The following is a 15,160-nucleotide window of genomic DNA, read 5'->3' on the forward strand; positions in this document are numbered from 1 at the left end:
TGAAACCCATTTTCTTTTCTTATTAATTTATACGTCTATTTATTAATTTAAATTACTCTGAATATATCACAACAGCAGTCAGCTTTTTGCAGCTGCTCCAGTTCGAGTTTCACAACTGTTCCCTTGACATGAATAACGAAGTCCCGTGTGAGTTTGAGAGTTCTCTGTGATGAGATTGTGAATCTGAGTGGGACTTTCCATACAGTTTAATCAAATCAAGTAAAAAATTAAGCTGACAATAAATGCATAATTTAATTTATGCATACAAGCCCCACATGCAACACAGACACAAAGGGTGGATTGAAATTGTAGTGTTTTATTCATCTTTATGTAAATTCAGTTGTTTGTGTCTTAACAAATCAGGAATCAAGAATGTCAACATCTAGAGAGAAAAGTGATATTACAAAAGCAACTCAATTGAAAGAAAGCCGAGGGAGACGCCACTCTCATTGGCTAAGCTCCTGTCTAGAACATGTTATTTCTCATGCTGTAGAACGTTCACACTTCCACTTGCGCTCTTGTTCAAATGTGACCGTTTGATTTGGCGGCTGAGCCATGAACTGGTTAAACACTATAAAAATACCCTGGGTATTTGCTTTTGCAACTATTGAGTTTCTAAACAAATAATGACAAAACTATAACTACTTGCTCTGCAAAGATCATTTCTCCAGCAATCCACGCCAAACAAAGTGTTCCCTTGCAATGCTACATAACTATTGTACAATTCACAAACAATGAAGGCTAATCAGAAATCACTCATGTTTGGTTCTTTATATTTATATGATTATACAGATAAAATAACAGCGTTAACTTCAGTTACTAAATGTATTTCCATGTATTACAGACAAACCTTTTAAGGCATTGTTTACCAGCTTATCTGGTGTTACTGGGATACCACAAATAGGAACTTTCAAGATGATTTACAAAGATACAACTTGTCTCCATGAGACAAGTTACATGTTGGATCTGTGGAGAGCCGACCCGCTGACAGTGAGAAAGCATGTTTATCACCTAGAACATTCCAGGTAAATAGATAACATCTCCATGGAGACACACATGTCTCCATGTCCTAACCCTAACCCTTTCTCCATAAGAAAAGTTAACATAAATCTTTAAGTTCAATACACCGCGTTTAGGATGACAAGGTCTGATTGCACTGTTACAAAACAAAGCAGGTTCCTCACCACAGTTTTAGACATGCCGGGTCATTTTTCTGTGGTTTTAGTTGTGTGTATCCCTGGAAAGTTATCAGGTTAAACTTATCCTGATCATTCATATATTTGTCATTGTTTCACTAAATTAAAAACAGGTTTTATAAATCAAGCAGATATCCCCACTCATGCTGGCTCGTCAGTGTAGGTCCGTTAAATTCACCATTTCTGTCTCAGATGCATTCTTCGGTTCGTTGTTCCTGCCAGACACAAAAGTAGACACTAAAGAGAATCTCGTCTCTCGACTGCCAGGAATTTATGCTCTTTCTTTATAACTAACCCCTCATAAAGATTATAGACCCTTCCAGTGTGTGTAAACAAGACGCTGCATTCTTTTAGCCTGGTACCATTCTACAAGTTAGCACCAACGCAGTTTCAATGGAAGTTAGCGTTAGCATCCAAACATCAACCACTCGACCACACGTGAGTAACATAAGAGCCTATTAGAAAACACAGGCAGCAGTGTTTTGTGTAGATCGTTAACATTAGCGATTAGCGCTGAAATTAGCATACAGCAAATACAATAATGCACCAAAAACATAGGACCAAAACAGTTTGAGGAGAATTTTTTTGTTTTGTTTCGTTAAGTCATATTTCGAAACTGGTTGAAGTTGATATTGATAGTTTTAACTTGTTGGCGTATGATTACCATATAAAACACAACAAGCATGTGTCTGCGCTGTTTACAAAGGAAAAAAACATGATTTGATCCCTCATTAAAATGAATGGGATAGACTGTAACACAAGTACCAAGCTCATCTCCAAACACATCCTCCTGGAAGGGTCAAGTGGCCAATGTTTTTCGGGCAGGCCAGGCTAAACTTTAGTCATGTTCTTCAGTTGCATCTGTTTAAACATAACGAGACTTTTTAAAGATGGATATTCATTCAAAAAGAATATCAGTGACACTCCAAAAAAGTCTCTGGAAAACCTTTCTTCAATTAAAACTACTATATGAGATGTATAGAGTAAAAAATGAAAAGTTAAAATGTGACCTATTTGTTTAATTCTGCATCATAACCATAGGCATACTTGTGTGTCTAGCTACATGCATGTAGTACATAGAAATAAAGTGAAAACATATGATATGATGTGGGGATGAAAAGAGTCTCTGCGTAACCATGTGATGCTAACGCTATGGAGCTAATGTGCCACGTGAAGAACAGCTGTAGCTACGAAGCGTTGGAGGTGTTGGGTATCCAGCCCATTTGGTAGGCTCGCTCCAGCGTTCTTTTGCAGTCCTGCATCACCGTGCTGAAGACGATGTGAGGATACTCCACCACCAGCCTCTCCACGGTCTCCTCGTTCACCTAAAAACAAAGGAGAGTTGAGGTAAGTTTCAAGTTTGTTACGTAGCGAAATGCTTGTAGCGTCCGTAACACGTCAAGTTTTCATTCAGTGTTCATTGACTGGAATGTGTTTGGACAAAACCGCTCAGTCTGCGCAATAAATAAACGAGTACAAGTACAAGTGATTGTATTTTTAGTGGAAGGGGAAGCCAGAGCGTGTAAAAAACACCAAACACTGAAAGAACATGCAAACTTTAATGATAAATACCCATCCGATACAGGAATAAAACTATACTACTTTCTAATTTTGAAGTTATCCCGATCACTGCAACACCATGACACCCATTACTTCACTAGTTTACAAAATTCAACGTAAGATCACAATACTCCAATCCTCCATCTTGTCCTTCCAAGATTGCCCTTAACCATGTACCATGCAGTAGAATTAAACTGTCAAATACTCTATATGGGTCTCTATCATTCTTCAACGTTGTACAGTGCTTTATTCTTCTTCTGCATTGACCTTGCCTGTACAAAACACTGGCGAACACAAGATGGCCTCTGTGTGAACTGAATCCAAAAGCCACATTAGCCGCCGCCGCGGTCTGTTTCTGCTGCAGCGTCGTTACGGTGTCAGGTCCACAGCACTGACAGTGTGACAGTGTGAGCGCCGAGTCCAGCTGAGCGCGGCAGGCTAATCAGGCCTTTGTGTTCTCCCAGGATCTCACGGATACGACGCTAACTGTGCTAACACCGCTAACGTCGCTAACGGTGCTGCTCCAACTGCTCACCACATTACGCCCCAGTACACTCGACCATGTTTTATGTTGAACCAAAGCAATGAAACGCTGCGCATGTGGGAGAAGCAGTGCAATAAGAAGAATGTGACCTACAAATATGAAATGAACTAAATGCCGAACATTCCAGTCAGAGTACTAACAGCCACAAAACACATACTTTGAAGATGTGCAACTGAAAGAATAAAGTTTAAAGAATAAAGTCTAAAGAAGATGGCGGTAAATGCACCTTTGCAGTTGGCGGCCAGATGCCATGAGGAGGAGGAGGAGGAAGAAAAAGAAGAAGAGGAAGAGGAAGAAGAGGAGGAAGAGGAAGAAGAGCAAGAAGAGGAAGAGGAGGATGAGGATGAAGAGGAAGATGAGGAAGATGAGGAAGAAGAGGAAGAAGATGAGGAAGAAGATGAGGAAGAAGATGAGAATGAGGAAGAAGATTAGGAAGAAGATGAGGATGAGGAAGAAGATGAGGCTGAGGAAGAAGATGAGGAAGAAGATGAGGATGAGGAAGAAGATGAGGATGAGGAAGAAGATGAGGAAGAAGATGAGGATGAGGAAGAAGATGAGGCTGAGGAAGAAGATGAGGAAGAAGATGAGGATGAGGAAGAAGATGAGGATGAGGAAGAAGATGAGGAAGAAGATGAGGATGAGGAAGAAGAGGATGAGGAAGAGGAAGAGGAGGATGAGGAAGAGGAAGAGGAAGAAGAACAATAAGAACAAGAACGACAACATTATTATTATTTCTGACAGTTTAAACAATCGTTTAATAAAAACAAAGGTCTCTTCAGGAATTATTATTTGTCAAATCATAACTATAGTGTAATGTATATGGATTTTGGCCCTGGTTTAGGCTATGGTTGCTAGGTAACAGTTGGGGAATTACCTCTACATTTGCCAGATTTGCTGCCCATGTCCAACCAGGAAGTACAATTAAAAACTTTACAAAAATGACAAACTGGGGACAAAATAGGCAAAATGTTTAGTCAAATCTGAAATACAACTACGTTTGAGTCAAATGTGTAATCTAACCTCATGTAGACCTCTGTAGTTATTATAAAGTGTAATAATAACATCGCTATGGAGACAAGCAGGTGGCAGACCGTCCTCCCGAAAAGTACATACCACTACTTATAATGAATCCTCAACTAAAAATGTGTACATAGTTACCAAGCAACATGATGAAGAGCAGAGGCACCTCCAGAGAGACTTCCAGGGGTCAGCCACAAACACCCGCAGCACAGAGACCCACCCACCACCAGCACCTTCAGCCTCAGGGCCACCCGCGAGGGCCCTGACACTTTCCAGGGAAGTGGAGTGTAAACACGGGCACACATGGAGCACGCGGGCGGGGCAGGGGCCACAGCCGTGACAAAGACACCCATGGTTTTGACTCAGTGTGGGAACATTCACACGTCGGCATGTCGTTTTTGTTTTCGTATGCGTAGAATAAATATGTGTAATTCTGGGGTTTGTTGATTAAAATTCTGTGGGTGACGCACAGTTTGTAAATGGGAACTTCTTGGTGACCGTTTTCCCAAATTTGACTTATAATCAAAGCTAATTAAATCATATTCTAGACTAGGTAAATAAATAAAAGACCGCTAAATACAAGCTGTCGGTGAGAAACCCTCAACATGAACACCATTTCATAAAACAAAGTTAAGTGAAACTGAGAAAAAGTTGAAAAAGTAGCATTTAGGAAAACTGTATACGCTTGATCGTTCCATAAAAAAGTTTCAGTAGAAGGAAAAGGGACAAAAACATGGTGGTTCTGGGCAGGTGAAGTGGCCAGAATGAGTGATGGAGAGTAAACAAACAGTAAATAGAAAAGACTAAATTGAGTTAGTGTACAAGGGCCGACAGAGGAAGAAGTTAAGTGCACTTGAGAAGAGCAGAGTCGCGGCACAATGAAGATGGAACCGCCGCACAGTCAATCCAACACAAGTAAAAAGCAACAAGAGAGTGTTACTACTCTGTGATCGGAGAGCGAGGGAGGGAGGACATAAAGCAGAGCGGCACCAGATCACACTGAGCTGAAGATACAAGAGAGTCTGAGGTACTGTGCCAAAACTCTGATGGAACAGCACTAAAAAGATTTTCTATTTGAAATGTTGACATTTTGGCAAAGTAAAAATACAAGTACACTCAAACAAGACATTATCAAACTCATTAAGCTTGTAAAGCAGAAAATCACAACAGCTTCAGTTTATTTTTGTACAGTAAAATGGAAATACAATATGCAAACTCCTTTTTTTTTTGAAAGTGAAAAGTTAATTTGTGAACTTCACTATATTAACGTGAATTTGTGGGAATGGATTTTAATATTGGTTTAGGCAAATATCAGATATTGGCCTCAGCAGCGAGGCAAAGATTGGATATCAGTATCAGCTCAAAAAAAACTGTATCAGATCATCACTATTTGAACTGTAAACCGCACGCACGCACGCACAGACACAGACACACACACACAGACACACACACACAGACACACACACACACACACACACACACACACACACACACTGGCTTCTTAAAGTGAAAACTGCACACACACACTGGCTTCTTAAAGTGTAAACTGCACACACACACTGGCTTCTTAAAGTGTAAACTGCACACACACACTGGCTTCTTAAAGTGAAAACTGCACACACATACTGGCTTCTTAAACTGTAAACTGCACACACACACTGGCTTCTTAAAGTGAAAACTGCACACACACACTGGCTTCTTAAAGTGAAAACTGCACACACATACTGGCTTCTTAAACTGTAAACTGCACACACACACTGGCTTCTTAAACTGTAAACTGCACACACACACTGGCTTAAGTGTAAACTGCACACACACACTGGCTTCTTAAACTGTAAACTGCACACACACACTGGCTTAAGTGTAAACTGCACACACACTGGCTTAAGTGTAAACTGCACACACACACTGGCTTCTTAAAGTGAAAACTGCACACACACATACTGGCTTCTTAAACTGTAAACTGCACACACACACTGGCTTAAGTGTAAACTGCACACACACACTGGCTTTGCAAACTGTAAACTGCACACACACACTGGCTTAAGTGTAAACTGCACACACATACTGGCTTCTTAAACTGTAAACTGCACACACATACTGGCTTTGCAAACTGTAAACTGCACACAGTGGATTCCTGCCACATTTCCTGCCGTAGTTGTCCTTGCTCTCGCAGACACACACCTGTGAGCAGTGTCACAACAGCAACACTGGCACAATAGAAAAGAAAAGAGCAGTTCAAACGTACTGCCTGTGTTATGACATGTGGCTGTGGCTCATTAGCAGATAAACTGACAGAGGCCCGAATGCTTTCATAACTTATTACAGTGTTTTTCTGCACAGAGAATCAAACGTCCCCCAGCTCGTTAATCAGGCCTTAATTACAATTAAAACAGATTTAAAGAATAGACCTGTCAAACGGATGGGAGGCCGTAACAGTCATTTGTGCTCATTTACCACAGCCTCACTCGCTGTGCAAACACAAAATGGTTTCCAATCAAGGCACGTTACTAATTGCTGGTTGCATCAAATTCAATATATGCGAAAAGATTGAGAAAACAAACAACAAAAACATTGCATAAATTGGCCCGGTGTTTTGACCAAAGTTTAATCAGCAAAATGACAGACCAGTTTACCAGTGGTGTTCAAAATTCATCTTGCAAGTAGAAATTGTCCCTATAATTAAAAACACACTAGATATCTATGCAAAACTGTGACTACATTTCCATAATTTAACAAGAACTACTCACACACACAAAATTGTGTAAATAAAAAGTTGTTCTTTGGTGGAAATTTTGATTGTTCGTAAAACTATTTCCAAGTAACGTGTTGAGAACTGGCAATCAAATAAAACTGACAATTTAAAATAAATGTAGAAAATGTTAGAATAAATATTATGCTTGTGTCTGTTGTATTGGTATAATCTATGACATTCATGGATCATTATTCTATATCATACGGGGAAAAAATCTTACATTTAAAGATATCAATTTGAAATTTCTCCTGTAGTTTATTTATTTTGAATAGGAAGGTAAAACAACAACTTGTGCTTAAAAGTTGATTTAGCAGAATATGTCTCCTTAAAATATAAATCTAAGATTAAAAAAAAAGTTAAACTTGTTTAAGCTACACTGAGACCATTTTTGTATTCTAAATGTGGTTATAAAGTTATTTGATTAATTGATTGATTTATTAAAAATTAAATTAAATGCAACTTCTTTTGTCAATACATGTTTACATTACTAATCAAATTGTTTGAGCAGAGACATATCTAATTTATTTAATATAAAGAAATATTATATATAAGTTCACACTTTAGTCAAAGTACTAATCGCTGAGTCTTACTGCAAACTCAAACCAGAAGTATTCAGCCCAAATGTACATAGGACTAAATAGTCATAGATTCACGATTCATGAGCATAACCTCGTTTTTTAAATGCCATATGGCACACATATTTCCAAACCTATTGCTATTAGACCAGAAATCAGTCGACAGGGCATTTATACACGGGAGTCTCCATAAAAGGGTTTGGTGCCGTTTGCCAAGAGTACGTCTTTGTCAGGCCTTAAAACAACAACAGACGCTGCTGTATGAGCCCCTTCTCCTTGAGCGCTTCAGTTTGAAGGACTCTGTATGTTAGATGTTTTTCTACCAAATGACATCACCACACCTGCTGGGTATTTGTGATGTGGAGCCCATGGTTCTCATAAAATGATATTCTGAGCTGGCACAAAAGAACAAACAGTTGGCAGCTTACGTTTTATGATCTGGTAATGTAGGGCTTGTGAGTAATAGGGATGGGACTCTTCTGGTGCTTATTTTGATCTATCATCTATCAACCAATCTCCTCCCAGACATTCATATAAGTACACTTTCTCTCCCCACCGTCTCCCATCACGTTACCTTACGGGTCACGACCAGATTCAACTTGAGCAACAGCAGAACAATCAGCCTCCTCAGCCTCTCCACCTGCCTCCGTCTATGCTCGAGAGAGAGTTGACCAGCTAAACCTATTATCCAAGCGCTCAAGTTTAAGTTACACTCTTATTGAGGTCTGAATGTGTGAGACTGGCAGTTGTCTTCACATAGAGCAGGTCTGAAATGATTTTGATCTAACTGGAGCCAGGGCCGGCCCAAGCCTTCAGGGGGCCTAAGCGAAAACATTTTTGGGGGCCCCTCACCACGTCATCAGAATCAGTTTTATTGCCATTGTCAGTAAACAATTCACATATGGGAACTTTCTTCAACGCAAACAAAGCACCAAAACTCCAGGGCATCCGTTTGACAGTTAGTTTATTCTCAACACCTCACAAGCTCAAATATTGATAACTTAAATCCCACAATGCAACTTGGTATTCCGCTGACATCACCTCTACTCCCTGTACAAATAACACACGTCCCAGATATGTTTTTGGGCGTATTTGTGGGCGTTAAGGGTCTACAGCCACATTAGCACATTAGTTTAAATGAATAAACAGGGGGGTCTGGGGGCCCTCCCCCAGAGATTTTCAGACCTTTTTTGGGTCTTCTGCTGCATTTTAATGTGGTCCAGCCGGCTAAAGTAAGAGTAAAATGTTGAGGTTGTAATGCTATAAAATGATGATGTGATGAAACTGTGCCAGGAGAAAATGACTAAAGCCAGTTATTAATACATTAGTGTACTTAATTACTCGATACAATATTGGCTATGAAAAATAATTATGATCAAATTGATTCATTTTAACTGAAAATGTAAAAGTAATAGTTCTCCTTACTAATTTATCTTTTACAGCTCCCAACTGTTCCTTCTTGCCAAAGTGACAAAACAAGTTATATTAAATTAAAAAAATGGCATAAGCATTGCTTGATTAACAATTAACACTGATAAAACAGTGCAAACATGTTATTCCCAGAGAATGAACAGAACTAGAAGTGAAGGTTCAAACCTCGCTATTGTGAAGAGACTGCGTTTCTGCAACTTTGCCACTTTTGTATAAAAATATATAGTATTATTCTATAACAGACGTAATCATAATATGTCTGGTTATTTTTCACTATCAATTTATTATAATTTATAACAAATAGTCTAATGATGCTTTTTAAATAAATTTAAATGTTTTATTGCTCTATTAAAAGTGAATTACAATATAAATGTTTGTTCTGATCAGAACATCACACACTGGACTCCTGCACCTTTACGTTCCTCTTATTGCACTTTAAGAAGTCAAAGTCAAACAGACATCACGAGTCACGATTGATCTCACACATGGTGATGTGAGAGAGAGGGACGCAAACTCAAACCGCTCATCTCTGACTGAGGCTGCACAGGGGCCCGGGACAGGGGCCCGGGACAGGGGACAGGGGCCCGGGACAGGGGCCCGGGACAGGGGCCGCACACTGTTCACTCCAAAGTCTCACGTCAGAGGTTCTGGACGAGACGGCGCTCGTCCGGACCGGATCTCCGCCTCTTAGTGACCCGGGGCATAGAGGCCCCTCACCGGCCTCACCTGCAGCTGACACTACCGGGCTGGTGTAAATGTGAAGCTTATTATCTTTCATTCAGACATATTATTATGCGCGGGGCAGAGCTCTCGTCTCCTCCAGCCTGAGCGAACTAACGTGACAGAATCGTGTTGTTTCAAACAGCAGCATTAACCGTCTCTTTGTAAGATAAGTTCAATACCTGGAGAGTGTTGAGTTTGCAGTTTCTTTACATCGTCAAGAAGTTTCTTCTTTCGTTTTTCGGCACCAGGAGATATATTCTTCTGGACATGAGGACCAGGTTGTGTTGTGTTTATGTTTTGCTCTCGTTCTGCTCGCGCACAATGAAGTTGACCAATCAGCGCAGGTTTGGTGTCTCGGTTGCCAGATTGTCATTACAAATAAATGCGGTTTGTGCGTTATGTTACCGCTGCCGCGCCAGCAGCGCTGCTACACTAGTGGCGCACGCTGCGCTTGCACTTCTCATAAGACGGGTTGCCAGATTGGGGGCCCTATTAAAGCCTCGGGGCCCTACGCGGCTGCTTAGTTCGCTTATAGGCTGGGCCGGCCCTGACCGGAGCGTCTGAGAGCCGGCCCACTGCAGCTTTGGGAGCGAGGCCTGTATTACTTGAGATGTTTTCTCTCATTTCGGTTCAAAGATGTGGAGCAGCAGATCTGAGGAGGCCTAAATGCAGACTGACAGATAACAGCAGGCCCACAGGGAGGCAGGAGAAACAAAGGGAGGAATCTGTGATGGGATGAGTTTTATTTATTTAGCTTGGATTTGGAGATGGTGAACAGGAAGGAGCTTTGCCCAACACAGAATTGTGAGATGGTGGATTATTGCAGTTTTCTATACTTCTGATGTTTCTAACTAAGTGTATAAATGTATGTTATTGTGTGTTGGTGTTTGGAGCAAATGCAAAACAGAAGTAGAATGTTGTTTTCTTCAACATGTTTGCATATTTGAGCACACCAAAAGCCTAACACTCTATGTTCTTACAGTTTTTCTAAAAGGTCACTATGTTTGATCATTTCTCTGCATCACCTTCACTACAAAGCATCTGTGCTGCTGATGACATAAAACTATTTCATTTCTCATGTGTTGTCCTTTTCTTAGGGCAGTTGCCATAGCAATTAACAATTAAAACCTAATGTTCTATATCTTGAGTGGTCAAAACTCCAACAAATGGCCTCTTTTCTCCAACGACATTCATTTTGTCTTCTTTTGATGTATCCGAAAAACATATGTTCTTTTTGAAGTCAATAAGCTTGGAGACTCATGTCTGGGGTGCCGTCTGCGAGTCATCTTCAGTCTGTCACCGGTCGTGGTGGTGACGTGTCTCTCAGCTGTTGTCACCTCCTGAGGCGAGGTTAGCCTGGCGAACCTGGCATGGTCGCTCAGACTGACCACGCCTCCTGTTGCCTTCATGTTACACAAACATTACACAAGGTCATTACATCCCCTAACGTCTTGTTCCTTAAAATAATCTATATTTTTGTATATTTTAAATGACCTCTTTAACAGGACTAACATGTTACAGACACCACAAACCACTCTGAAATAGAAAAAGATAGATCCCATTGTAAAATGATTGTCCTGTAGGCCTGAATATGATTTTCTTATGTTTATCTGACATACAAATGCAAGTATCAGTATCACTTTTATAAGCACCTTAATTAACATTAATAAAACATCAGCAAAAACTTGATTGATAACTACTTAATTAAGAGTCAGGGTTTTCATTAAGTAGTTACTAAGCCTGGGTAGTATAAAGTGTTACCCAGGTACACATTTGTATATATATTTATATTTTTTTGGCCAGAAAGTATAATTATTCTACAGGACAATACTGACACCTCTCCATTTAAAGAGGACCTCGACAGCACCGTGAGGCTGAGCTGGGCCTCGTGATACAAACGCACTCCATCAGGCTGCAGAATATACATTTCGCACGAGCTTCCAGGGCACTAAAGCGCGCCGTAAAGATGACGGATTCCCCTGTCGCGCTGCACACTCACTACGGGCTACAAAAGGAAAACCAGACCAAGAAGAAGAAAGAGCTCGAAAATCGCTAATCACGCACACAAACACGGAGATGCATATCGTAACGCACCCGCTGTTCTCCTCAGCCATCAAGACAGTGAATGGAACTAAGAGAGGGCTTCCAAACATGCCTCCAAACGCAGATTGGAGCAACAATGCCTGAGGAAAAAAAGCAATAAAGTAGAACTATAGAGAGCGTTTCAATGGCACGGAGCCCCCACCTTGTAATAATAGGCAATCATAATCTGTAATCATAATAAGACCAGTGTAATGTGAACAAATAATGCCATGGTGTGAGAGATCATTCTGATTTAGAAGGAAAATGTTCAGTTCAGAAATGATTAGGCCAATCTAATGTCGGAAGTGGTGGAGATAATGTTCGAAAATGGGAAATAATGACTTGTACTTGATGACTTTTTAATGTCCAGACATTTGTATAAAAGTTAATGAAATGAACGGTTCTTTTGGGCCATTTATATTGCGATATGATCTCCTGTGGATTGTTGCTAGTAAAATAACTTCATTGTTAAAAGAAAAATATACACATTAGGCCGTGTAGTGTGGATCACAGGAAGACAATATATCTGATTTTGAAACGCAAAAACTTTAAACGTCACAGGAGAATGGAGCCTAGAATTATGCAGTGGGCCATGGATGAAATATTATTAATACATATTTATTTTCTATATTCTTTAAAAAAAACTTCCTTGGACCTTCCTTCTAAAGTAAGCAAACAAATAAAATTAAAAACATACAAAACATACAGAAAGCAAACAAACAAATTCATTTATTGACAAGAGACAGGAGACAGACAAAGACAGGACAAATAACACAAGACAAGAAGACATATAATGATAATAAGTGAAAGAATATACAAGGCAAAATAAATTATAGTAATAGAAATAAACACACGCACTTGCTTTGTGCTCGTAATCTAAATACCATAGTAATATTTTCTGATCAAAACAAAATATGAAAAAAATAAAAACTGTTGGCGTTCATTAAAGTTAATGGTACCACTATAATAAGGACAACTCAATTAGCTTTAATAAAGGGTTTAATTCATATATAAACAGTAACAATAACAGTGTTTACTTCATACTTCGTGATGAACAACTTATTCAGACCCAGTAACTACTCAATTAAATCATTAGGAATTATGGTTAGGGTATAGCAAAGTAATAAACTATTTATTAATTATGAATGCAGTTTTTGTTGCCGTTTTATTAAGGCTATTAAAGGTGCAGTAATTAGAAAGTCCTCACAAGTTCCTTTCTACAATCACGTTGAGAAAAACAGGACTCAAATGTCGAGAGAAAAAAAATCCTCAAAAAGGAAGAATAGCTCTAAAAAATGAAGAAACAAGACCATATTCTGCTTCACTGTAAAGATCTTACTACTTTTAACAGCCGTATGTACATATTTGTGAGCGCAGACGCATAAAGAAAGACAGTGTACGGTCCCTGTCTGCTCCCACAGCCCGAGTGCATCTGTCTAAGTGAAACGCTGTTCAGGCTCTCCCAGAATGCAGTGCACCAGCTCAGACTGGGGGGGTTTCCACTCGGCAGATTTATAACAGAGTTTAACCTTCTCATGGAAAAGCCACACGCCAAAGTTTGAGTGAAACAATGCTTCTGGTTCCTGATAAGAGAACACGGGCGTTACATCACAAAACAGCGCAGACGCGTTCAAAAGAAGGATTGACTAACTGTCCTTTCCACACATGGAGCCCCACAATACTGCTTTATCTGAAGAGATATGGTGTTATCCAAGTGTCTACTATGAAACGTGCTACGGTTATCTTTAAAGTTTAACACGCGTTTGATTAAAGTGACAAAATATTACACACGTGGCTTATTATTCTAGACTCTTGCATTATTGCTGAGGGTAAAATGTAGTTGAGTGGCAGATATTTTATTCATCAGCAAGATCAACATCGTTACAAATACCTGATCAATTTAATTGCATTTCATTTCATTATTTTCTTCTTATATAAATAATTTGAATACTTTAATACCATTTTTTTTTTTTTTAAACATAACTAAAACAACCCCGTGTTGTTTTAGTCATGTTTAAAAAAAAAAAAAAATGGTGTAAAATGTATAATAAAATCCCCCAAAAAGTGTGAGTTAAAACACTATAAAAGCCAAAACTTAAACATAAGACTTATTTCATATTGAATGGATCTACTGTACCGTTTAAAGTCTTGAATATAATGGTGGATGTATTTATCTTGTTCTTTCCCTTTGGAACAACACTTTGATATTTGTCAGTTACAAAAGCCTTAATGTCAGCCTCTAAACTGGAAATCAAAATGGCCCGGCACATTCCCTCCAAACGGCCTCACTCGGACTCAAAAGAGCTAAACGACACAGAGAGAACAAAGTGAACCCGGCACAGCTTGGGCAGAAACACTGTTATTTAATCCATCACAGAAACGGATTTTAGAGCAAAAAGAGATGCTGTAAAATTTACTTTTCCAGGTTCGATATCAGTAAATTACCTATTGATGCCTCTGCTCCAACAGCATTCTAGTGTGACCGCTAAGTTTAACATTTGAATTCTGTCTGCCAAAGTCCCAGAGGTGCCTTTAATCTGGGCACTGGGTGAGAGAGACAAAAAAAAAAAACGATTATGTAATGATATTTTTAGACTTTTTACACAGAAAAGAATAATAAAATCATACTGTCGTAACACATCAAAAATGGGCTATAAAATGCCAGTAAATGTTTAATTGAAGTGTCAAACAAATTGGAAAGAACTGTGGTCAAATGAGGTTCATATGGTTTTCTGATAATGTATTTAAAAGGTAATTTTTTAGACCAGATGTTGTATTTTACCTGAATGTTTCGCAATCTTCTGTGAATAAAAAACCCACAATATCATCACACCAGAGAAACCATTTTGAAAACTCTGACAACTACTCGTCCAACCAAAGGACAAAAAAACCTGGAGCACAAATGTCACACATGAAATAGCCAGTGAGTAGGAAACGGCGAGAGCAACAAAACACGAAGCGGAACAGCAAACTCAAATCAGCAACTTCTGATCTTTGTAAAGAATGGAATCACATTATGGACAGAGATCACTTGGGAAAGAGGACAACAAACATGGAGGCAATTGAAATACAGAAACGTGCCCTCGGGACTATAAACCGGGACGAGGGGGCCTTTTTACTGTCACACACCTGGGATACTATCCTGAAGAAGTCGGACTGCCTCTACGGGTTGGAGGACGGTGCCAAAACTTGTGCAAATCAGTTGACCAGACTATAGTGTGACGTCAAAACGGTAAACAAACAAACAAACAAACAAACAAACAAATAAACAAAC

General features: G+C 39.5%; 1 protein-coding gene across 1 annotated transcript in view; it reads right to left on the minus strand.

Annotated features, from left to right (window-relative positions):
- Positions 1-296: 296 nt before the first annotated feature.
- fbxl17 (F-box and leucine-rich repeat protein 17) overlaps positions 297-15,160 on the minus strand; it is a 323,540-nt gene continuing 308,676 nt past the window's right edge. The window contains exon 11 of the mRNA XM_072434057.1: positions 297-2,521. Within this exon, the coding sequence (XP_072290158.1) occupies positions 2,384-2,521 (138 nt within the window). The 3' untranslated portion in view covers positions 297-2,383. The remainder of the gene's footprint in view (positions 2,522-15,160) is intronic.

This window comes from Eucyclogobius newberryi, unplaced genomic scaffold (assembly GCF_026437365.1).
Source record: "Eucyclogobius newberryi isolate DKJ021-1_F unplaced genomic scaffold, fEucNew1.0.hap1 SCAF_6, whole genome shotgun sequence".
NCBI lineage: Eukaryota > Metazoa > Chordata > Actinopteri > Gobiiformes > Gobiidae > Eucyclogobius > Eucyclogobius newberryi.